We start from the raw sequence: 26221 nt of genomic DNA on the forward strand, positions 1-26221 counted from the left end.
TGAAATTAAAAAAAAGAACGCTTGGTCTGGTCTAGGGTAGCGTTAGCTGTAGCTGTAGTGCAATATTTTACCCATGCGCACGAGTTGTTAGAAGTTCTTGCTTGCTTGAAATATGTTTTTTTTTTAATTCTTCAGCCTTTTTAGCTTACAGTTAAATTAGGGCAACATTGTACGGTCTTTAACGGAAACTGTGGGAATATACTTTTTGATAAGCTTGTGCATTTTTCTTTTAAAAAGGGGCCTATTTGTTTCAACAGACCGTGACTAGAAGTCAAGTGATAAGGAATGCCAGAATTCATTAAGCTCCCTGTTCATGCTTTGATAATCTCCTTTTTCATAAAGTGTTAGCATTTTTTCAGCTTTTGGGGGACGTCGTTTTTGTCATTCTTCTGAGAAGCATGGTATCCGCTAAACACTCAAAAGGAATTTTGTGCCATTTGTTCATGCAGTGGCTGACGACGATGAGGAATTATGACTGAAGTGGTATGCGCCACAGTTAATAGGGGAACAAGAACAAGCTTTCGTGATAGTTTGGAGCATTGGACGGCCCACTCGTTATGCTATTCGCATTGTGCGACGACTCGTTTTTTTTGCTGTAGTAAAACGCTTTATACGTCGTGTTAACGCGATTGCTTTCCCGACATCAAGCCTGTCTAAGGCAAGTTTGACAACAAGTCACAAGTACACGTGTAGCTCAGTGGTAGAATACTGCACTGGCACCCAGCGGACCCGGGTTCGAGCCCCACTATGCCATTGGTGCTAGTTCATGCCTGCCTAAAGCAAGTTTGCCAACTAGTTACAAGCACCGGCACAACTTAGTGGTAGAATATCGGGCTGGCACCCAGCGGACTCGTGTTCAAGCCCCACTTTGCCATTGGTGCAAGGTTTTTTTCTAATTTCGCGCGATGTGGTTACGGACACCGGTGGCGGCGGACAACAACTGCGCGTGACCCGAAAGGTGATCTCATAACAGCTTTCGCTGTTAAAGACAAAACAGCCACAAAGTGAAGTTATCCGCCGGCATAAGCGTCTACTGACCTTCACTAGAGCAACAAATCCACACTTCTTCAAGCTCCCGGTGTGGTTGCTTCTTTAATAGTTTTACTGCATTTGTAAGTTAAAGAACCAGTCACAATAACTACAATTCAGTGAGCAAACAGCACGGCGCCGATGTGAGGGCTGAATGCCCTTCCCATTGGCCTCCTAGTGCTGAAGGAAACTTCTGAAACAGAGTGTAGAAGTTAGAGTAAATTGCCATTTATGAGCAATGGCTGTTACATTGGCAAGATTCGTGCAGTTGCAACATAATTTAAGGGTAGCTTGAAATATGCACTGTTCCGTCTATCTTATATGACAACAAAAGTGACTCTACAGCCAATGTATTTCTTTGCGAAATTAAGGAATTGTCTGTGAGCTTTCGTGTCCTAAAGTTTCATTACTACACCTTGTGAATTAGTTGGCCACAGTATGTAAGGTGCAATATTTTCGATAGCTTTGAACATAATTGGTAAAAATGCTTGTCTGATATGTTTCTTATGCAAGTAATGCCCACCAATTTGGGACTCTCGGACTCAACATTGTGCGGTCGTGTTGTAGTAGAAATGTATGGCCATATATGCAAAAAGTCATTTGAATTTTGTTTCTGTTGACTTGCCTGACCACCCAACTTCACTGCACTTTTCAAGTTGTTGCTATGTTTTAGTCAATTCTTCTTCAGTGAGCATGTTTTATCTTGTGTTGGCTGCATTTCATAAACATGACTGCATTTGATTAAAGTTGACATATGAAAGCACAACTCTTAACAACATTTTGAGCTGCATAAGTTGGCTAGTTTTAGACAGCATTATAATGACTTCACAGGAAAATTTAATCTGAAATACAAGCCAGTGTGTCATGAAAACCTCATATTTGTTAATGTAATGTGATGGTACTAAAAGGTTGCATTACTACCGCATTCCAGAAGTAATGCGCAACTGTGAACACGTGACTCCCAGGCATGGCATCCAAAATCAGCATGCTAAAGAATCGCTGAGGGCATTAATCTCTGTTGGCCTCCTAGCTTGACAATGTAGCAACCGCGAGACAAGTTGCGTTAGTTACTGCTACAGGAAAGCATGTCTGGATGGCAAAACATGGTGGCAGTACAAAATGAGGCAACTTTATTCACACTTTTTGCCTTTCCAAGCATACATGATCCCACGTCAACACATTCCTGTGCATATCACAGTTGGAAAGAAATAATGAACGATCACACTGTGTCGGCTTCATTCAAGTATTTGGTTATGTTGTTACATGCACTGAAAAAAAAAAAATCCAAGGATTTTCTCACACAGTTTTGTCCTTTTAGAGGCCAGTACGATACTGCTGCCACATAAAATGCTTTCCTGTTAAACAAGAAATTATTGGTTATACTGAGCAATGTGTAACACAATCCACATCATACATCGTATTGAAGAACAAGTACAATGCGCCACTCTTGTTTTTACATTGTGTCCCCCAAGTTGTGAAGCCTAATCTTACGTGGCAGCAATGCCTTTTCAGATTGCTGGTCATTGAACACCTTTGTGTTAAGACTACCCTAATTTACCAGCTTATTCCTAGTGACACCAAGGAATATCACTTAAATGAAAGAAGATAGGTTCAGTACTCATAGACAAAAACACAACTTAACAAACATAAGACAACCAACAAAACAATGAAACAGAGGCTACTGAAATTGATGACAGTGCCACCCTTACAACAACGAGATTCCCGACAGCACACATGCCTCTACACACACACTTTCGTGACCTTGTTGTTATGAGAAGTAAGAGAGAACAAGCTGGTTGCCTCAGCGAATATCACAGACAAAACAAATGTGAGAAGACAAAACCAGTGTCCACTTGTTCCCTCTTCCCATGAAGGGAGGAAAAAAATAAACAGCTGTTACACCTGAGCTGAAGTGTTGCCCTGCGCACATTTACGTGTTGCAAAGATTTCCATCCCCTCTTGCCTTTGTATTGAGAACAAGGGAAAAAAATGCAGAAATAGTTGGCCCTGACATTAATTAATGGAAGATCCTAGCAGAGTGACAGTGCTTTCTCCGATCAGGGGTAATCTAGTGTTATTGGATGTATCCAACGATATACACAAGAAAAAAATGAAGGATGCAAATGCCAATGAACACAGGCTGTTGAATTTCAAGAGCCTTTGCAACAAAAACGAGGGAATGACCAAAAGATGTCACACAAGTTTTCCGAAATATAGCAAAACACTGTGCCGTCCCGTTGAAAATGAAAGAACGCATGTTGCGTTTCTTTGCTCTTAACAAAAGACAAAGCCACCAAATCTTTTGCCATTTTCTACCCAGGACAATGCCCCCGTAACCGCAGTGAGAGGAGATAGCTAGAGGTGCAAGACAACTCGCACTAACGTAGGGAGAGTTTTGCACAGGGCGGCATGGAACTACCACAGCCATAAATACACATTGTGTTGCTGCGACGTGGTCGTCAGCCGCAAACACCACAGAAGAGCGCAAGGGGGCCGATGCTTTTTCCCAGCGGGATGACTGGTGGACTAACGAGGAAGGCAGCTGCTGAGAATCCTCCTTGTGGAAAACCAACGCGTTGTAGCAACGAGATGCGAAGTGAAAAGCATTCCTCACACCGCACGGGCGAGACGTTTGGCACTGAGGCACGATCACCCCTCCCAGTCAAAGCAGATCGGAGCTCACTGGTTCGGCGGCTGCGCTTGAAGGGCCACCACTGCTGCTGCTGGGCCGTGACTTGTTGGGTTTCTTCACTGAGCTGCCGAAGGGCTGTAGACGTTTGTCCTTCTTTTTTCCCACGGCACCTGCATCAAAGAAGTAACTCAATTTAATTTCATTCACTTTGGCTCAAGAACATTTATGTTGGAACTTGTGAGGAATTACTCTCCTTTCAACTTCTATTAACACAATAGAACAACTAGAGATGGTTATTTCACTGCATTTCCAGCAACCCTTAAACATCTTCCTGTCAGCTCAAATTATGTTGGAAAGACAGTTGAGCTAGTGATTGTAGCAAATAAATTCAGTGCAAAAAATTAACACACACACACACAAGAACACATGTTTGTCCTTATCTACGCTCTTTCAAGCACGGGTGCGTGCATTTTAAAATTGATCAGCGAACTGGGAGTGCGAGAGGAACATGCTCGCAAAAAAAAGAAGACATACATAGAACGAGCGCTCAAATGATGAAATACCAACTAGCCCACCTTTCTATCTTGTTGCATTTTTTACAGTGAATTTATTTGTTACATCGAAGGCAAACCATGAACTTGCAGGAGTTAATTTCCCCACAGTATCTGTATTGTGGCTTCATTACTGCATGCTTTCCTTGCCAAAGTTGCTTCCAGATTACACTTCTAGCTTAATTTTGTGCAATCTGCACTTTTACGTTGCAAAAAAAAAATACTTCCTTTGAAAATTTAATCGATTAACATGACCAGTTGGTGCCTAAGGTTTATGAGAATTATTTTTCAACTTAAGTTAACAAAATAAAATAATTTCCCTGCATTTCCTGCAACCCTTGCCACATCAGCAGTGAAAAGCGCTTTTCAAGATATTATTAGTCCTTGTTTCATTCAGAAAATAAAAATGCACTCCATGTGTGTAGTGAAATGGAGGATGGTGTTTAACTGCACAACCATACAAGACTAGTTGCCTCAATGCTTGCTTTTTAGGTTTATTCAGTTTGGCAGTGCCAGTTCATTTAGTTGGCTAATATTTAAAGGAACGAGTGGAAAGAATCGCAGACACCAATGTTTCCATGTCTGTGAATCTGGCTTAATTTGCGACATGACTATTCTACACTAGTTCTTGCTAAATGTACTGTTTTAACATGATAGCTACATCACTGAAAAAAGAAGTAATTGCAAAAATACAATAGCACACAGTTTGTAATGTAGAACAGGCATGTGAAACGCACACAAAACTTGTGATGACAAATGACCACTGAGAATTTTTGTTTCATGCATTGCTGCTCAAGGTGGCTATCGCAATGAAAAAAAAAAAAGGCGAACCTTGACATAATAGATGTGAATATAACCAAATACCAAATTATTAAAGCAAATATAGAACATTTTCACTGAATTTGTAACTCTTGACACAAATACCTGACTAAGCAAGGCATGAATGGTAACAGGTAGTGGCAGACTAACTCACATGGTCACCAGATAAAAGCCACGTTAATAAGAACTTTGGTTGTTAGTGATGTTTCAAAGCTTCTCTATTTTTGACGATTAGCCATAGTGAAACAGTGCATACTTACCATTGTTTCCCTGAAAGCTGCCATCTGCAGGGGAGGAATTGGTGGAACTGACAGTTTCCCACATCTGCCCGATCGTGTCGTGCAGTGCATGGTTGTCGGTCTCGTCAAATGTGTCGACGTCAATGTGCACTTCATCACCAGTGTCTGTAGAGTGTGTGCTGCAAAGCATGAAAGCTCTTTTATGCACTGTTCTTAGTAGGCCTGTGCGAATATTCGAATGAATATTACTGTATTTAAATTTGCTTCGAAATTAAATTATTAGAAATTTCCAAGTATTCGAAATAAACAAGTAAAAACTCATTAGTCTGCATGTAACCTTCTGTAAAGGTAGTTTCACTGCAGTGAAGAGATGCTAAGCGGTGAAAGCACTTACCCAGGAAAAGTACACACTGCCACGAAGCTTGACTTCCAAGGTGAAGAACCGTTGCACCAATTAATTATTTAAGTTTCGAATGTTGTTACATCATCTGATGTGCTGCTCTAAGTATAGTAAATTTTAAAACGTACGGTATTTTGCAGGTTACCCCAGCATTCTACTGAAAGTCAAATTCTGCAACTATTCAACCAGAAAGAATAGCAATTGCTTCAATTCATTTTTTTAAAAAAGTGCAGCCTAGCTTAGCAGGGTCATGGAAATTATGTTCACATTTCTTTGTGGTATGTACTATTCGATTGAAAATTACTAGACAAAAATCACTGTTCACACAAGCCAATTATAATGATAAAATGTATGTGAATATTTGCTGTTTGACTTGACAACTTTCCACTGAATGTTTGCTGTAGTCGTTTACAATTGGGATGCAGGTGACAAGAAGCACCAGTTGCTGAATGAACATGTGCATACATGAGTAGCTAATTTATGCCTAGTAATATGCAGCCCTTCAATAAGCATGCTTTGACAGTATAGAAATTTATGAAAAGCACTGTGTGTTCGATCTTACCACGAAGCCCTGCATATGAGATGCTGATGCATGAGACACCAGTGTGGCTACAATAAAATATAAGAAAATGCACATGTGGCACCCTGCTTATAAGAGTTATAAGGGTTCAACTGTATTTGCATCCTACATACATTGTTTCTCTGGTGATGTGCTGCTCCTGTGTTTTAATTAGTGTGCCAGACATGAACTATCAGTTACATCCATCTACAAGCTCATCAACTGCATACAGGTCCTATTGTGACCAGTGTATGCAATCACGTTGTACAACTCTAATACTTTGCATTGTTTAGAGATAAACTGTTTACGGTCGATCAACAAGATGAATCAGTGCACGTACAAAAGCAGAAGGAAACATCAACTGCCGAAAATTGACAATGCAGGCAGTGTATCCTAATGACTTCACACACATATGAATAAGCATTGCCGGTTGGAAGATCTTGGGGTTCATGCAAACCAGCATTCCATGCAACCCAGCTTTCTAGTAATTCATGTGCCCTTGCAGATTTCATAAAATAAACAATAATGCACAGCAAAAGTAAGGTTGGGAAATGCGCATTGCTAGTTAATAATTCATAGGCAGTCAGCAGAGAGTTCAAGATTGCACATTAAAGTACAATGACAAATGCGTGTAGCTCAGCTTTGTAGGCAAATACATTCGCATGTGGTAACGAACGCATAGTCATACTCATCATGGTTGACAGGTTTGTCTACTCCTGGAAAAAATAATGGGCGGCTAGTTTTCGCATTCGGTACACAACTCCAGACTTCATGTTCCAAACGATTCAGTTGCACAGTAATGGCAGTGTTTGCAACAATCAACAAACAAACACTCGTACCCAGTGGCTTGATTCAAAAGGAACTGCCTGACTGCCTTTCGTTGCTCGTCCGTGTGCTGTGGACAACGCTGGGAACGAGTGCACATTTTTTTCGTGTGCTCCGAGATCACTCCGCACATCTAGAAGCAAAGGGCACAATGAAGAATATGATTTTACTACCACAAGGCATGCTGTAAAGAGATATTTATGGCCCTGACAAAGCATACTTAAGAATAAAACCACATTTGCTAAGAAAGCTTGAATATAAGACCGTCTCATGCAATCAATAACCTTCTTTACTGTAGCGAAAAGAAAAAAGTTCAGTATTTGCATCAGCCAATTACAGGAACGCTGAAGATTACAGTCACGTATGCAGTGATTACAAAGTGCACCGCTATGAGCAAAACAAGTTAGAGAAAGAAAAAAATTCACAGACAATTACAGTACTGCCTAATGCTAATTCTGAGCACAGCTGTTTAGATGTTTCGATTTTGCATTCAGATGAGGAAAATGCTTCCATTTCAGCGGTGTGCACCACTGGATATTGGCACTGGTGACATTGAGCCTTTGCTCATTATTTCGCAGCAGCTGCAGACTTTCACTCATTGCATCGCTCGCTGTTCAGAAAAAACTGGCTCAAAGTATTTTGTGTATCAGTGCACGGTTTGCATTGAGAGAATCCTGCGAGTAGCATGGCAGACAATGCCATGAAGCGTATTTCACATCAACCCCCGCAGACAAAACAATGTGCAAGCAGGAGACCATGTAAACACATTCTACAACAGCTGACGCACAATGGCATGTGCCACCATGGATGATTGCCTGTCGTCTTGCCGCTTTTTTTTTTCTCCTTCTTGCTATCACCAACTTTCATGGTTTTCAAGAAAAAAGCACACTTTTGCAGCTACAAATATTTTAAATATTACTCTTGCATGACTGTCTTTTGCACACGAGAAGGTCTGTAGCAAGTTAATGAATGAAAGAAGTGCGAATTTTGGGCTTATTATTTGTTTTTTATGCTCAATGAGAACTAACAGTTAGTGATGCCAAGGAAAGCATAGGGGGGATGTGAATAGAAATTATTGCAATGCAAAAGCGGATGAAAAAATAACTTGTGGCTGGTGGGGATTAAACCTACGACCGCAGGTTTGGTCCTCGCCTACGACCGCAGGTTTGGTCCTCACCAGTGGCAAGTTATCTTTTCGTCTACTTTTCTTTCTTCGCATTTACATTAAAATTATTTCGAACAACATCCCCTATACTTTCCTTGGCATCATTCTCGGTTATTTCTCATTAATATTGTAACAATTTAATGTAGTATAAAGATATGGCTGGAGGCTAGCCACAATAAAATTTCACAAAGTAGATACAAACAGCAACTTGAATAGAAAAGTTCTTGACAAGAATTAAACTACTGCTACTACCTAAGAACAATGAGAGATAATGTGGCTCCTCAACATGACCTTACTGGTCAAGCCATAGGCATAATGCAGTTAAAACATAGTTGAAAAAAAGTGCAGAAGTTTACGCTGCTTCTACAAACCACAAAAGGTCCCTGTAACACTTTTCCAAGCAATTGTATTCATCATCAGCCTAACTACGTGCACTGCAACGCAAAGGCCTCTCTAATGTTCTGCCAATCAACTCGGTCCTGTGCTTTCTGCTGCCACATTATACCTCGGAACTTTCTCATCAGCCCACCTGACTTTGTCTCCCTCTGGCACGTTTGCCTTCTCTAGGAATGCAATCAGTTACCCTTAATGACCAGCGGATATCTTGCCTACACGCTACGCGTCTAATCCATGTCTAATTCTTCTCAATTTCAACTATGATACCTTCAACCCACGTTTGTTCCCTGACATACTCTGTTCTCTTCCCGTCTCTTAAGTTAAAGTTACACCTATCATTTTTGTTTTCATTGCTCACTGCGCCATCCTCAATTTAAGTTTAACCTTCTTTGTAAACCTCCAGGTTTCTGCTCCACAGGAAAGTACAAGTAAGATGTAGCTGTTATATATTTTTCTTTACAGAGACAGTGGTTAACTACCATTCATGATATGAGAATGTTTGCCAAATGTGCTCCACCACATTCTTATTCTTCTAGTTATATCGCTCTCATGGTTCGGCTCCACGGTTACTACTTGTTCTAAGTAGACATCATCACCAGCCTGGCTATGCCCATTGCAGGACAAAGGCCTCTCCCATGTTCCGCCAGTCAATGCAGTCCTGTGTTTGCTGCTGCCACTTAATACCCGCAAGCTTCCTAATCTCATCTACCCACCTAACTTTCTGTTTCCCCCTCGTGCATTTGCCTTCTTTAAATATCCAGTCAGCATAACTAACCACTTGAGGACCAGTGGTTATGCTGCCTACGTGCTACGTACCCGGCTAATGTCCATTTCTTCTAGACTTCAACTACGATATCCTTAAAACCCGTTTGTTCCCTGATACACTCTGCTCTCTTCTTGTTTCTTAGAGTTACACCTATCATTTTCCTTTCCATTGCTCGCTGCGTCGACCTCAATTTAACCTGAACCCTCTTTGTAAGCCTCCAGGTTTCTGCTCCGCAGGTAAGTACTGCAAGATGGAGCTGTTATATACCTTCCTCTTGAGGGGTAGTGGCAATCTATCATTCATGATCTGAAAATGTTTGCCGAATGTGATCCACCTCATTCTTATTCTTCTAGTTACTCGAGTCTCGCGTTTACTGCCGGTCCTAAGTAAACATACTCTTTTACAACGTCAAGTGCACTGCTACTTATCTCGGAAGTGCTGTAAGCGCTGTTCTTTTCCGAGGTTTTTGGACATTACTTTCGTTTTCTGCGGATTAATTTTAAGACGACTTTCTGCTCTCCCTGTCTAATTCCGTAATCATGAACTGCAATTCGTCCCCCGAGTTACTCAGCAATGGAATGTCATTGGCAAAGCACAGGTTACTGAGGTACAATCCATTAACTTGTATCCTCAACTCTTCCTATTCTAGGCCTCGGAAAACCTCCTGTAAGCACACAGTGAATAGCGTTGGGGAGATCGTATCCCCCTGCCTTACACCCTTCTTGATTTCTTGATTGGTATTCCGTTGCTTTCTTTATGGAGCACTATAGTGGCAGTTGATCCACTGTAGAGTTTTTCCAGAATGTTTTTGTATGTTTCATGGATGCCTTGATTCCGCAGTGTCTGCAGGACTGCTGATATCTCTCCTGAATCGAATGCCTTCTCATAATCTATGAAGTCTATGTATAGTGGTTGGGTGTATTTTGAGCACTATTTGATAATACGAATATGGTCGATTGTTGAGTGGCATGTACGAAACCTTGCTTGATCCTTTGGTTGATTGATTCTAGTGTTGTCTTAATTCTGAGAGCAATTACCTTTGTATATTGCTTGTATACGACGGGGAGCAAACTGATCAGCCTGTAATTCTTCCAAGATTCTGGTACCCTCCCCGTCAAGACACTTCGTAAACAGGGTGGCTAGTTTTTCTAACACAATCTGTCCTCCGTCTTTCAGCAGATCTCATGTTACTTGATCCTCACCACCAGCTTCGCCTCTTAGCATACTCTCCAAGGCTTTCCTGACTTCTGTCATTATTGGTGGAATGTCATCTGGGGTACTGCCAATGCTTACATTATGGCCGCGGTCATCCTGGCTACAGTGCAGATCTCATCAAAATTCCTTACATTAACTATCCTATCCATATTGCTAGTTACCCCACTTTCCTTGTCCCCTTAGTGCATACATCTGGTTTCAGCCTATCCCAAGTTTCCTCTTCACAGCTTTGGCACTTCCTCCATTCTTCAAAACATGTCTGATTCTCTACATGTTATAGCTTCTTACATGTAAGTAGACATGTTCCTTTACAACTCCCAGTGTCTTGCCATCTATTACAAAGCACTGTTCTCTGCCAAGACTGTAGCACATTAGTTTTATGCATATTACTTTTCAGACCTAGTTTTCTACTTTTCATGTCCAGTTCGATAATCATGAGCTGTAATTCATCCGCAGATTTACTCATCAATGCAATGTCTTCAACGAATCGCACGTTACAAAGAAATTCTCAATTGACTCTTATCCCTAACTTTTCTCAATGCAGGGCGCTGAAAACACCCCGTAAAGACACAGTGAATAGCATTGGAAAGATAGCGTATCCCTGCCTTGCACCCTTTTTTATTGGGATTCAGTCGCTATCTTTATGGAGGACTATAGTGGCTGTGAATGCACTCTAAATTTCTTCCAGTGTGTTTATATAGGCTTCATTGATGCCCTCATTTCGCAGTGCCTGCATGACTGCTGGTATCTTGACCGAATCAAATGCCATCTCATAATCTATGAAGGGTGTGTACTGAAGTTGATTGTATGTATTCTGTACGTTTGTGAGTCACCTGATTGACAATTATCTAGTATATTGCTGAGTAGCCTGTATGAAACCCTGCTTGGTCCTTTGGTTGGATGAACTCTAAAGTTGTCTTAATTCCATTAAAATTATTTTTGTAAATAACTTGTAGACAACGAACAGTAAACATGCAATCGTCTTATTGCCTCGCGAACTGGCAGCTGTGAAATTTTATAGAATCTATCAAGTATGAGGAGTTTCCACATGCGTTCAGCACTTTGTCTCTCTTAACGCAGCAGCAAGCTGAGCTATGCAGAGCGGGGAATGACGAGGGGGCAAGAAAACGTGTCTCTTATGAGCATGCATCGTGACCTTGAGTACTTTTAAAAAAATTTTTCCTTCGAACGCGTGGTTTGCTTTCAGTGTGATAGCGAGCAAACGCGTGGGCATGTGGCGGCCACGGTATTGTTGCTCGCAGTGCTCAGATAGGCGAATGGCCGTGGACTTGTAGAAAAAAAGAACGAGCGATTTTTGGTCGATTTTGAGAATTAAATAAGTTCCACGCCGCATGCTAGGCTAATTTTTGGCTTGTGTGTTCCCAGGAGCCTTGACTTCTGATAAGCAGCATTTTTTTTTTTTCATGCTTAAAAATGTTGTAGGGCCCCCTTCAAGTGCTACGTAAAGGGACACCAAACGCAAATATTTAGTCGGTGATTGCTGAAATAGCAGCCCATAAACCTGGTAATGCTACTTTTGCACCAGGGAAGTGCTTATTTTGAAATAAAATAATGTTTTAGTGGTCCGTATTGCGTTAGCACACTTCAAATCCCTCGTACGAAAGTGGCCGTTTCACATCATTGTTGCAGAGCACAATGTTGCCTGGCTTTACTGCGCAGCCGCTGACACTAGTAGCAGTAGAACGAAAGTACCATGAGCCACAGAAGCTTCAACCACCAATGCACAATTTTTAGCCATGGCCTCCCAGATGGTAGGCGTGCTTTGTTCAACTGAGCCCTGCTAGATGGCACAACCTGTCCAGTTTAACCAGGTGAAAATCGAACCTTTGAACCACTTGTGCCATTCCCTAAGTAACGTCAGGCGATTCTTTTTTTACATGAATCAAACAGAAACGAACAAGCGGCATTTTATAACGTCTCTTGATGCACAGACGGCTCTTAATTCATTGAAGCTAGCTCAATTTACAGAGATTATTTGTAGGTGATAAGTCTGACGTCATAGGGATCATTTTGTGAATGACCTACTCAAGGTGCATGTGTTCTCGTGCATTTACATTAATTTCTCGGCACTGGTGTTGGTGATATTGCCGTTTTAGACATTGTCATACATTGAGCTTTCACTCTGGCATAGATTGTTATTTGACTTTACTGTCCATTTAAAGGCTATTCACATGAAAATTAGACAACTGATATGCATGCATGTTTTACAAGAGTGCTTCAATTGCATTTGCTACTTAATAATCACCAGTTGATCAATAACAAGATTGCAAAGCTGTTGGGTGTCAGCTCAAAACATCAAAGAAATGTAAGGCAGTGATCAATTGCTACTTAGCTTTCTGATACAGTGATGTGACAAAAAATGACACGAAGCCATAAGTTAAGAACCATGATAGATTGAAGCACAAAAATTAATGACCCTTTGTGGCACTTATACTTGAATCAATATCACAAAGCTCCAAGGTTAGCCACAACTGAAAACAAGCTGCAGTGGGGGGAAAAAAGAGAGAAGGAGAGGGCGGGGAAGGGACCCTTAAGCTTTGCTTTTAAGAGTTGAACGTGATAGCGAAATCCTGTTCCTAGTGCATACTTCAACCTCTTAGTGCATACTTTTTAATTTTATAATTTTACTCGAGAAGTTTAAATTGTGGATTAGTAGAATGTAATTGATAAAGCTGAAAGTGGCTTGTGTCAGTGCCGCTTTCGCATGTGGCTGCATTCTGTGTAATGGATAGTATAACTTCAACCACGAGCAATTATGCGCATTAAATCTTTTCAAACTTGCTATCCAGCCACTATGTAGTCGTATGGGAATACACGCAGTAACATGTGTGCTTTTTGTAATGGTTGAGTAACAACATTGTGGTTTAAAGAAATCGTAAAGTTGTTATAATAATTACATGCTCCAAGGTCTAATGGCAACGTGCACTTGTAAGATGCAATATTACTACGATACTTTATGTTGTATTGTGAAGCCTGTATACCAGACACGTGTTTGTAAAGCATCAACATTATTTTCACTGCATTTTCAAGCAGAGAAAGTTGTTTAAACCTAATTTTTAATGCAGACACATGGCTGTGCTGTAGAACACCTGCTTCGCACGCAAGCGGTTTGATACTCACTTAGATACGAAAATTTTATTATATATTTAATTTGCATCTTAATCAGTTTTTCTGTAATGCACAAAATTTTTTGTTTACAACCAATGATGCTTATGCAGACGGCAAAAGCTTTTCAAATGCTATCGCATTTAAAATCTGGTGTTTGAAATATATGCATTTGTTTAAAAGGAGGTTTACAGTACGCCTGAAAGAGCTGTAGCTCATCAAAATGTGGAGTCATCATACAGTCGCATTGTTTTCTTTGGCAAACCTTTTGAATCTTGGTTAAGGCAAACAGCAGCTAAGGCATCAGCAAAACAACTTACCTGTGTCAACAAGGCCTTTCTTTCCTCTGTAACGAAAAATAAAATTCATCAACCAGTGCTGTCGGTCTCACACATGTACATATGAAAAACCCCAAAAGACAAAACAAGACAAAAATATGTTGCAGTTCAATACCCATAGAAAGACTTTCATAAGTTGATATGCTATTTGAGGTCTCTCCTGATGTGCTGCTGGTGCTTGCTTGTTCTCCTGAAAAGAGAAAAGTTCAGTGCTGCATTTGAAAGAACAGAGTGGAAACATGCCAAGCATTCTTACTTAAAACGATAAAAGAATAAAGGGCAAAATTGTGTGACTGACTGTGATTTTGCCACGATGGTTCATGATAGAGAGATTGCAACAGCAAGTACATCTCTCAATCATGTCGATTAGTACACTGATGCATAAACTCAACAACATTAAAATAATAATTATAAAGAAACCTTACCATTTTTAGGCTTTCCTTTAATTCTTCGTGGGCAGTTTTTATCTTTCCTTTTCTTGGCTGCTGAAGGTAAAAAGAAGGTGAAGTGCCTTTGCTTCAAAACGGAAATGCAAAAGGGCTTGAGGGGTAGTCTCACACGTATGTTTAAAGAACTTGTAATATTTTGAAACTGTATGCAGTTCTTCAAGTTAACCACCAAATCATAAACAATTTGTATTTATGCCACAGCTATTATGCCACAGCTGTTGTGTTAATACCAGTTGTTCTTCGATTTGAAGCAGATCTAGTAAAAAGACTTGACACAAGTTATTTGTGTCCCACAGAAATGATTAAAATGCAATCAACCTGTATAATACCTGCTTGACAAGCTGCACTGTGAAATCATTGAAATGTTGCTTTACAAGAAACAACTGTCTATGTAGCAGAGATCTTAAGGTTCGTTCAAAAATGTGTGCCACTAAAAGTGTAACAATAAACATCTTATGCAGCCAGAAACATCAAATATTAGGAAAATCCTGCTTAATGATTACAGGAAAAACACCTGAGGCAAATACACTGATTGAATTATTTTATTGTTAAGTTATCGGCAAAGGAGAAGAGGCAGGTCTAAATAATGCCATAAACATAGGCTAGATTTTCAATTTAAATGGATAGTAATGCTATGCCTTATATATAGTTAGTACCACTCTTTTTCATAAATAAATTTGGGTTAGCTGGGCATATCACTTTATTCAAGTGAAGTTGCACAACTGCACCATGAGCCAAAATAAATTTTCACGTGGCATGAATAAATAGCTGTTGCTGATGTGAAAAGAAGATTGCGAAGAAAGCTACTGTTGATGAAACTTCAAGTGCACAACAGACTCTGATTTTGTAACATTAGATAAAGGTAGAATTTCGCTACTCACGTTTTCGATCAGACAGGTAGTTCCAGTCACTGTCATTGTCATAATCGTCTACATCACTTTCTGCTCTACCAGTGTTTGCGATCCTGTAGACGAACCAAGTGTCAGAGCAGCCATATACACACACAAGTCTCATAAGTTAATTAAATGTCTTGTTGGGTGAGTTAGTGCATGTATAAATATAAAAGTTGAGTGAAAAACAAAAACAAAAAGAAACCGACAAGGCAGAGGAAAAAGAGTAGACAGCATACAACGCTCTAGACAGGATAGAACACGTTCTACCCTGTTTTCCTGATGGAGGCGGAAATGTTGTAGGCCCGTGTACTCAGATTTGGGTGCACGTTAAAGAACCCCAGGTGGTCAAAATTTCCGGAGCCTTCCACTATGGCGTCTCTCATAATCATATGGTGGTTTTGGGACGTTAAACTCCACAAATCAAATCAATCAAATCAACCCTGTTTTCCTGTGCCTCGTTTTTTTTTTTGTGCTGGACTTTTAGGTCAAGTCTCATAAGGTTTGGTCTCTAGTGAAAGTTCTTCAGTTGTTTAGTCATGCCCGGGAAATCCATTCTCACACAGGGGCATATTCTCACCTCTTGCTCGCGATCCTTGAGCTGTTTCTTCCCATACCCATACATTTTTCTAGATGTGGCGCAAAGCGCGACGCAGCTAAATTTCTTTGACAGTTTGGACACACGCATTCGAACTGCTTCTTCAGAGGAACTTGACCAAAAACATCCAAGCCTACTTCATCCACTATTTCTGCAAAGAAAAAAAAAACGCGCAATGGCTCAGGCATCTCCTTGACTGCTATCACAGCTGTGGACAGCGTTGTTGACCGCACAGAGTACGTACCGTATTTCTTTTCGCTGCAAAAAGAAAAAGAAAGGGGGGGGATCGAGTATGAGATTGGTGCAGCTGATAACACACACGTCATCGTTGAGAGAGACTGATAGCAACGGTTTGTAACGATCAACAATGAACACTGGCTCACTCATCTGTGGCTTCGTCCAAAAATAGGATGCCCAAGTTGACAGAACGGTGAAGCTCGAAGCAGGCTCCCAGTATGACGTCGTCCACAAGCTCTTCGAATATGCTCGCACTCTGCTCCTGCAACGATTCAGGCAGACGGTTGCATGGGCGCAGTGCGCAAGCTGACAAACTGTGTGACGGACACGTCGGTACGCTTCCAGTGTCAGCCTTGCTAGCTGTCAAAACTGCGTTTGTCCGCGTCTCGTCCTGCTACGCTAATCTCGTTGCGTAAAAGCACCGCTCGAAGGTTACTTAAGTGCACGTACGTGCACACATGCACAAACGAAAATAAACGACCGAACATGAGAAGCGCGTCGGCTGAACAAAAGAAAGCGGTAGCACTCACGTCCAACACCTTGTTGGAGGTAGTGGCATTCGCTGTCGTGCTCGCATTTTCAAGGTGCGGCTGCTGCATCCTTCACATCGAAAAAGCCCAGAAAAGTTCGGGTAGTACGAGCTACCGTAGGAACTCCGCGTCGATCCTCCTAACGCATCATATCTGGAATGCATACACTTCCCTTACCGCACCACTTTCACAATACGGTTCCATTTAGAACGTCCCTCGGGAAGAGAGGAGAGCTCGCCAACTGCATCCCTTCCCTACGATAGATCACCGATCGAGCTAACCCACTTTAATAAAAAGACCGGTGCAACTGGAACAGTAGTTCATTAGGGCTCGGCCGAAAAGGTGTACTATTACGCTATTCTAAAAAAAACACAACCCGGCATCTCCAATCGAGCGCATTACAAAGAAGTTCGCGAACGATGAACCGACGCGAGCGACGCCTTGCGAATTGATGGTAACGAAACCGAAACTGGGCAGTTTGTTTTATTCTAAATTTAGCTTTGAAGGGGCTGTTGTCGTGATAAAACATTTCTATGGAGGGCGTTGGTATTTCTAGGCAAACGCTATGTAACATGTTTAGCATATTTAAGGTGTTTTTTGCTTCAGTTGCACACGCATGTGGGCAATCTCAACAAGGGCACGCCTTTCTGTTCTGTTCTCGCGCTACAACTATCGTCATCTCATACCAACTAGCCCAAGCTGCCACACTTCTTTGTAACATAAAGTTTCACACAACAATACCTAAAGGGCACGGACCTCCGTGCTAAAAGGTGTCTGCCCAACACCATAGAGAAATAAAAAAAAAAGGGTCTTCTTCTTTCTCTGTGCCAACACCTCCTAGATTTCCCGTGCCTACCGGATTATCGGCGGTCACTTGGGAAGCGGCGGTCGTCGGAACTACGGTGGTGGCGCTACTCAAGTAGGGGTGTCGGTGGCAGCGGAAGCGGCCGTCTTCAAATAAGCTTTTAAGTTTTTGAACCTTATATGCAACAAAAATAACGTAAAAACTTTTGAAAAGGCGTAAACGTAATTATAATAACCCATACGTAAGTGACTCCGTCATCATGCAAGCAACTTTTTAAATACAAAACATCCTCTAAAATTAGTAGCAAACGCTAAAATTGCCAATCTCAAAGGGTAAGTACAAAGACCCTTATTCCTACGTAGGCAGCGCTACCATAAATGACTGGCGTTTCGCGCTCATCCGGCAGGAACGAGAAATCTAGGAGGCGTTGGTCTGGCGCTACGCGGCCAGCGGGTAGAGTGCACTAGAAGTTCTATTATAGTACACTCTACCGCGGGCCCTTTCAGCGGCGCTTGTACAGGCTTCGAATCCGCTTCGAATGGATTACGTTTTTTGATATTCGCGATGCTTCTTTTCTGACTGTAGAACAAAATGATATGAACTTAGATTTATTTGAAACTTACACCAATTATTTGTACGCGAACTTTATTGCAAAAAGTGTTCGTTAACAGGCGGCAAGAATGAAACCTGGGCAAATTCAACCATTTGGGCACAACCTACTGTACTCTTGACCTGCTCAGATAGCAAGGTTCACTCTCGTTCAACCGCTCACCATTGGTGGCGTTATTTATAACCTGTTCGTCTGCTAACCTGCAAAGAGCGGTTGTCAACGCAAATCAAGAGATATGGCGAATGAGTCGAGAGAAAGGCTTTGAGGTGGTGGAAATAAACAGAGAGGTGCATAGGTGGGGTGGTTTTCAACGAGACAGAATTCACTTCGATGGGCGGCTAAGTCATGAGGTGGGTTGGCGACTTGCAGGACGCGCGGTAGCTTTTTGGGGGGCAAGCGAGCCCTTCGGGGTGCAGGATAGCTAGTAACGAGGAAAACAAGCAGGGAGACTCTTCGACAGGTGGTATGGACAGATACGATTCCAAAGTGGCACCAATCTCTAAGATAGGTAGAGTCCGGGGCATAAATAGACGTAGCCACGAGCGCCGAGCCAGTTCAGACATAGGGTATATTAACATGCAGGGTGGTAGGAACAGACTGAAGTGGGAAGAGATAGAAGAACAGCTAAGGGAAGAGAGGCCGATGATATACGGTTTTGTAGAAACACGTCTCAGGGACATGGAACAACCTCCGAACAATCAGGACTACGCGTGGGAATATTGTAATAGAACAGAAGGCAGCAAAAAGGGGGGTGGTATTGGGGCATTCATTCATAAAAGTACAGACTGGCAAAGGGTCAAGCAGGAGTGCAAAGAACATTTATGGCAAAAGGGGAAAGTGGCAGGTCAAATGACACTCCTTGGTTTCGTGTACTTGTGGACGGGAGCGAAGGCTAGAGAAGAAAACCAGGCAATGGTAGAGTGTATATAAAAGGACATTCAGGAGTTAGGAAGAGAGTGCGAGATAATTATACTAGGAGATATGAATGCGCACATAGAAGATATAGATGGGTATACCGACCCGACAGGCAAAATGATCATGGATATGTGTGAAAGGCTTGATTTAATCATTTGCAACAGTACAGATAAGTGTGAAGGGCCAATAACATGGGAGGTAGGAAGGCTGCAGTCGACGATAGATTACGCACTGATGTCACATAGGATGTATGATAATCTCGGGGGAATGCACATTGATGAAAGTGGCTCCAGAAGTTTGGGTACTGATAACAAACGTATCAAGCTAAGTTTGGGAAGAGCAGTGAAAGTGGGAAGGGGACAAGATGAGCAACTACAGGAACATTTTTATCCAGAAAGGCATTTGAAATAGCCACTAAACAAATTGAGAAAGTAATCACGGAGGATAATAAGACAGTGTGGACATACACGAATCTAATTAGACTTTGAGCTAGAGCCTGCTAAGACGCGTGACAAGTCACCCCGGAAAAGAAGACACAAACCCAAAAGTTGGTGGGATGAGGAAGTTAAGAGAGCCATAGCAAAACGTCAGGAAGCCTCTAGGGAACACAGACATGCTAAGCAGCGGGGTGAACCGACAGATGATGTTGAAAGAAAATGGGCAACCTTTCTAAGCTGTAGAAGGGATGCATCCCTTCTGATCAATGAAAAGATTAGAAGGAAGGGAGCTCAATGCCTGGCAGAAGTACATAAAAAAGATAGAAAGGCAGCTGCGAAATTTTGGAACCATCTGAACTCTTCAAGAAATGAGACGAGCCTAGAGCAGAGTTTTATAACTACAGCCCAAGGTGCTAGGCTAGAAGGGGCGAAGCTATTGAACATATAAGAACAAGGGTGACAGAAAAATTTTAACAAAGAAGTACTTTATGCACCACAATAGACAAGGACGAATCAAGTGGTGAAATGGCTCCATTTTCACAACGAGAGTGGGAAAAGGCTGAGAAAAGGGTTCCTAGTAGTACATCAACAGGCCCAGATGGCATTCCAATTAGGCTGATAAAGACATTAGGTCCGAAGTCTAAGCAGGCTTTGAGAGAGGCAGTGAGCAAAACAATAATCGATGGTGAGGTTCCCGATGGATGGAAACTTAGCAGGATGAGCATGATCTATAAAGGAAAGGGGGACAAAGCTGACATAAACAACTACCGTCCTATAACAGTGACATCAGTGTTCTACAGGCTGGCGATGCAGATTATAAAGGAAAGACTGCATGCATGGATAGATGATGAGGGGGTGCTGGGGGAACTGCAGAATGGGTTTCAGAAACACAGGAGGTTGGAAGACAATCTGTTCTCATTGACGCAGTGCATCGAAATAGCAGAAAAGGAACACAGGCCCCTGTGACTAGCATTTTCGAATATCAAGGGATCGTACGATAGCGTGGTTCAAGAGGAATTGTGGGGAATACTGGACACACTAGGCGTGGAACATGCAGTCACTAAAAATTTTAAAGGGTATCTATAAAGGTAACAAGGTAGTTATAAAGTGGGAAAAGCAGGTATCCAAGCCTGCAGAGGTAAAACGGGAGCTTAGGCAGTGGTGCCCCTGTCACCCTTATTATTCATGATGTACCTACAAGGATTAGAGGCAAAATTAGAGGGAAGTGGACTGGGCTTCAACCTCTCTTTAGTCAAACAAAGAAAACTTATTGATCAGGCACTACCAGCATTAATGTACGCAGATGATATAGTGCTAATGGCCAACAACAAGAAAGATTTGCAGAGATTGATGGACATCTGCAGTAATGAGGGAGAAAGGTTAGATTTTAGATTCAGTAAGGAAAAATCAGCAGTCATGATTTTCAATGACAACGAAGGTAGTGAGCTCAAAATACAGGAGGTCATGCTAGAGATAACAGATAAATACAAATATCTGGGCGTATGGATAAGCAATGGGACCGAGTACCTGAGGGAACACGAAATATACGTGACGACTAAAGGTAACAGGAATGCAGCAGTGATGAAAAATAGGGTACTGTGGAATTACAATAGGTATGATGTTGTGAGAGGAATATGGAAAGGGGTCATGGTTCCTGGGCTGACGTTCGGCAATGCGGTTTTGTGCATGAGATCAGAAGTTCAAGCAAGATTAGAAATTAAGCAACGTAGAATATGTAGGCTTGCTTTAGGAGCTCACGGGAATACACCAAATCAGGGAGTACAAGGTGATATGGGATGGACATCTTTTGAGGGTAGGAAAGCTAGCAGCAAGATAAAATTTGAGAAGTGATTGAGAGAAATGGGGGAGGAGCGTTGGGCTAGGAAGGTTTTCAGCTACTTGTACATGAAGAATGTCGATACAAAATGGAGGAAGCGAACCAGGAAGTTGACTGGAAAATACTTAGAAAACAGCGGGTGGCCAAACCAAAAAGAACTATTGGTTAATAAGAAATTGAAAGAAACGGAAACCAACATGTGGAGAATGGGCATGATTAAGAAGTCCGCACTAGAGATCTATCGAACTTTTAAGCAGGAAATTGCCAAGGAAAGGATCTATGATAATACTCGGGGTAGTTCTCTACTGTTTGAGGCCAGGACGGGAGTACTGCGAACCAAGACATATCGGGCCAAATACGAAGGGGTAGACACAGTATGCAGTGCGTGTGGAGAGGAAGAAGAAACTGCCGAACACTTGATAATGTTCTGTAAAGGGCTTCACCTTATAGTTCAGGATGATGGCGCAGAGTTTTTCAAAGCATTGGGGTTTAGGGACCGGGAGGGCAAAATAGACTTTAAGCGGGTAGACTTAACTAGAAGGAGGTTATTTGATTGGTGGCTAAAGTCAAGGCACGAGTGAAAATTAAACCATTCACTGCAAAGTACGAATCCTCAAACTCACTTTTTAAAGAAAGAAAATCTGGTTTTTCGTTCATTAAGTACTACGGCTTGGTGGCGCTAGCCACCGCCCGATCTAAAGGGTACAGTCATATCCATCCATTCATCGTCTGCTACTTTACGGTTGTTTTGACGGCTCTGGAATAAGAATACCTGCATTATGTGGTAAACTGTCTGCCCATATGGGACTATTTCGTCCCTTAGATTGCTGGCCAAGTAAGCTGTTGAGTGCGCTTAAGTATTTATAGCACACTGGTTTACAAACGTGGGAACGCGTAGATTTACATGGTGTAGGACAGCCTATGCGTTGTCACGCCATTTGATTGCAAAAAAAAATTGAATGACTTTTAGTATGTTGTTTTTTGAATAATTTTAAATTGTGCACAATAAATACGCAATATGAGTGCTTTGTTGGTCAAAATTTGACCACAAGTAGGGAAGGTGACGCCAGGGAGCTGACTGACGCCACACCACTCGTAGGTTACGGCCCTAGCGGCAGAGTGTATGAACTAGAACGTGGGCGCTGGAGAGGGGCTCTTTGAGCAGGCCAGGAGCAAGGAGGATTTAAAAAAAAAATCTTTTTATCCTCCTTGGTGAGGTGTAGAGTTGGTCGTGCATCAGGGTATGCATCGCTTTGTCTTTGCATTCCTGATTGGGCATTAAGATTTAATGAATAATGTTTTACAACACTTGAAAACAAACATGCTTGTTTTTTTCTCGAAAGTATGCATTGTCTACTTATGGAAATAACAGTTCAGTAATAAGTGAGAAACACTTATCGTTTTGTCTTCTGCAACGCTAGGTGCGTCTGTCCCAGTTGTCTGCCCCCAACGCTCCTCTGGTTTTGTTGTGAAGTCGAGTCAGCGGAGCGTGACGATGCGTCTACTTAGCTTCGTCATTGCTTTGCAGTCGATTTAAGACGAGTTTAGGCAAGACGCGCTCATGAAAAACATGAACTCGAGGTAGTATCCTACACTGGCATGAGACGCTACATCTAGGCGCAGCGGTGAGTGGACGACGCTTTGTTTAAGCTGTCAAATACGACTCGTAAAGCTCCAACGTCGCAGCAAATCAGGAGATCTAGTGGTCGTCAGCATTTTTAACCACACCCGACTACCCGCGCTGCACGAAGAATGAAACTGAAACTGTATAGAAAGGTCTGTAGACAGTTCGCTGGCTACCCTATCCAATTAGAAACCCTTACTTCCCATTATTCCCATGCAGGTACATGATCGCAGTGCCATGTTCCTCTCTAGGTATTATTCTAATAAACTCTATGACTAAGGGGGAGGCCACGCCATCTGCCCTACCACCCGGTGGCCATGCCTATGGGTGTGTTCCAATATTCACCGTTGACAGCTAAATAGACAGCTAAATGGACGGCGGCCATCTTAAGTCCCATTCCAAATGTCACGTAGCCGGCAAAATGGACAGCTCCAAAAAGACCGCATCGTAGACAAATACGATGCAGGTACGGAGGAAGGAAAGGTAGGAGAGGGCATGCCCAGCCGGCACAGGCAACACCATCTAGAACTAGGTGGTCCTAGTTCTAGGTGGTGTTGGCACAGGGCATAAAATGTGGCGGAAATTACGTCACAGCGGCCATATTCACTGGGCACAATGGCGGCGTTTTGTTATTGTTGATGTAGTGCGGTGCGGCACCGTTCAGGTGGTCGAGCGGTGGTGTGCACGTTTGCATGGGCCTCGCACATAACCGTGGCGTACAGCAGGTGTTCGACAGCATCCATTCTTTGTGCCGCATTGTTAGCTACGCGATTTTCCTCCGGTGGTGGTTGTAACCAGGTGTCTGAACTAGAAACCACGGAACGAGCGCGCGCATACGTGCTCCGAATTCGCAGCGTCCGTCAAAATTATGCTGAAAAGCCATCATAGAAGATAACGACTGCGCTCAAGAATTCGTTCAATGAATGCCTTGCAGGTTAGTGACAGTTATGCGGTGTTGCTTCTTATGACAACGGACGATGCATTTGCGGTCCACAGGCCCTTATTAAGGCTGTAATCTAATTTTGCTTTTCATGTTCTTGTACAGTTACCACATGCTTCTGCGCATTAAAGTTCCTGTTCTGCTTTGCTTAAGATGCTCGCTTTTTATCGTTGTGTCTAGCCAACAGCCTGACCGAAAATTTCATAAAGCCTAAAAAGAAGCGCAAAAGGGAGAAAAAGTGATCTGAAAAAAGCTGTACAAATTACGGTGCCTGGTTCGTCACGCGGCAATGTCCGAACTATCATCTTTATTTTCGCAAAGAACACATCAAATAAAAAAAAAGCTTAACGTGAAACTTGCCATGTTTATCGTAAACGCCGACAGTGCAAGAGTACAACAGCCATACGCAGAGATTTCGTCAACCGTATCGCGGCAGGACAGCGTGTTGAAATCCGTTCCATTGGTTTCGGATAGCACCGGCACACGCGGTGCGCAGGCCACGTGCTTTTTGAGACAGAAAGGGAGTCGCGCCTTCCGCTTCGAATTCATATGTAAACAAGAGAGGAGAATTCGCCCAGTCAATATGGCCGGCTTCCGGCTTCATCGCGGCTTCACAACGGGTGATGTTAGGGCCTCTCCTACCTTTCCTTCCTCCGTGGATGCAGGCTACTTTGCTGTCTAAACAAGATGGCGGCTCAGCGAATCGTTCAGATAGATCTTATCTCGCCGGAATGGTCGTATGAACACAAGCAGATGCTCCCCCACACGCTCAATGCGAGTAACGTTTATTTGTTTTTGATGTCAACACGAAAGAAGCCAGAAACTACAACTGTTACGTTTGTTTATTTTAGCTTTTTCTTCTCGACGTGAGGTGGCGCGTCGTCGCGTAAAAGCTGTCCAGACGTGTTCCATTTCTCGGGCAGCATGGGCTTGGTGCTGTCTTGTAAGCAGTCTGCGTAGACTGTCTACGTGCTGTCTGAGAATTGCAACACAGCCTATGTTTTGTCGTATGTGATAGAATTGAAATGAATAAATGAATTGAAGTCATAACGAAAATCTCACGACTCGCGTGACGCGGTATGACTGCGGTCTAAGAATGTTGGACTATTTCGAGTGTGCGTGCTCACAAAATATTAACGTCGTCCTCCTCCTCCTTCATCTTCTTCTCTATCCCCTCCTTTTTTGGTCGTTCAGAACGCTGCTGTTTATTGCGGTGACGGACTGCTTTCTACTTAGGTGAGTTATTACTTGAATCTCAAGTCCAACGCCTAATTATATCTCTGCTGGTTTGGATAATTTTGCTGAAGCTTGCTTGATTGAAATTTGAACCATGTGCTGTTTCCCTGCTGCCTGTGTTTCACCGTGAAACGCTACACGTGAAATAAGTGAGAGGTTCACTCGCCGCCATTATGAATGTTTTTATGGCGTGCAAGCTTTGCAGCTCGTCCATTTTGTCGGCGTGCACATGACGGGTAGTGCAGAGGAAACACTGAAACACATTTTTTCTGACATATGGTACTGAAATCTCGTGAAGAAAGCTAGTAAACATCACGATTCGTTTGTAATAATACTAACAAAGTAACAATTATAATATGTTAGCAGATACGACACTGTTGGCGCACGTAAAGCAATGCACCAGATCAGTGAGTGGTTACAAGATCCAACATGTATGTGGTCCAGCTTAGGCCGTAAACAGGCAGGTGCCAGAGACCTTCTCTCTCTATAGCCTCCATGGACTGCTGGACAGCTCATTGCATTAATTTTACCCTGACCAAGCTTAATGCACGCTTCAAAGCAAAACCATTTCGCTGTCAGTGCAAGCGCGCGAGCACATCTTATATAATGCGCCGCGCTTCCTATTTCGTTATTTCAGTAATATGGTAAATTATTATGGCTATTATGAGAAACCTTCATTCAAATCATGAGAATAAAAAAAGCTGCCATTACTCCGAAACATTTTTATTATAGATCATAACTGCGTTTAGAATAAATTGTGGGCGTTTTAGAACTATGCATTCTACTACGGGACATCCATAAGCGGTCTCAGTTAAAACCTCCATACGAAAACTTTGTTTTGGTGTGTGTTAACGTAAAAGGCTGCTGGGAAAAAATGCCGCACAACTGGAATCTTTTTTCGAACAGCGTGGTGGCTCAGGCGGATGCACTGATGACGCAGTCGTTTATTTCTTATGCGGGCTGGTTCGATGAAAGTGGGCCATTTCTCTTGGGAACATAAGTGCGTACATCATTTCTTTCGTGGACAGCGCAAATTAAAGGGGGCGGGCCTCA

The 26221-nt window shown here is 42.4% G+C and overlaps 1 protein-coding gene across 2 annotated transcripts; it reads right to left on the reverse strand.

The window, feature by feature from the left end:
* Positions 1 to 3540: 3540 nt before the first annotated feature.
* On the reverse strand, positions 3541 to 16977 carry LOC142814171 (ataxin-7-like protein 3). 2 transcript variants are annotated; one of them, XM_075892191.1, is made up of 11 exons: positions 16765 to 16977; positions 16381 to 16496; positions 16242 to 16255; positions 15980 to 16148; positions 15391 to 15473; positions 14486 to 14545; positions 14176 to 14250; positions 14043 to 14068; positions 7069 to 7187; positions 5292 to 5449; positions 3541 to 3831 (listed from the first exon to the last, which is right to left on the reverse strand). In XM_075892191.1, the coding sequence occupies exons 1-11, from the start codon at positions 16831 to 16833 to the stop codon at positions 3692 to 3694; spliced, it is 1029 nt and encodes a 342-aa protein (XP_075748306.1). In that variant the 5' UTR covers positions 16834 to 16977; the 3' UTR covers positions 3541 to 3691. The 2 variants fall into 2 exon arrangements, with proteins under 2 accessions (XP_075748306.1, XP_075748305.1); XM_075892190.1 differs by lacking the exon at positions 16765 to 16977 and having other exon boundaries at positions 14486 to 14542; positions 16242 to 16396.
* Positions 16978 to 26221: the final 9244 nt, after the last annotated feature.

Source organism: Rhipicephalus microplus, chromosome 4, assembly GCF_043290135.1.
Source record: "Rhipicephalus microplus isolate Deutch F79 chromosome 4, USDA_Rmic, whole genome shotgun sequence".
Classification (NCBI taxonomy): Eukaryota; Metazoa; Arthropoda; class Arachnida; order Ixodida; family Ixodidae; genus Rhipicephalus; species Rhipicephalus microplus.

What these genes read in the sequence shown, in the direction of transcription:
- LOC142814171 (XM_075892191.1), bottom strand. Translation starts at nt 16,833, where the DNA reads ATGCAGCAGCCGCACCTTGAAAATGCGAGCACGACAGCGAATGCCACT. An exon ending in TCAAGGATCGCGAGCAAGAG is followed by an intron (nt 15,474 to 15,979) that starts GTGAGAATATGC and finishes GTTCGTCTACAG; the next exon opens with GATCGCAAACACTGGTAGAG. An exon ending in TTATGAAAGTCTTTCTATGG is followed by an intron (nt 14,069 to 14,175) that starts GTATTGAACTGC and finishes TTTTCGTTACAG; the next exon opens with AGGAAAGAAAGGCCTTGTTG.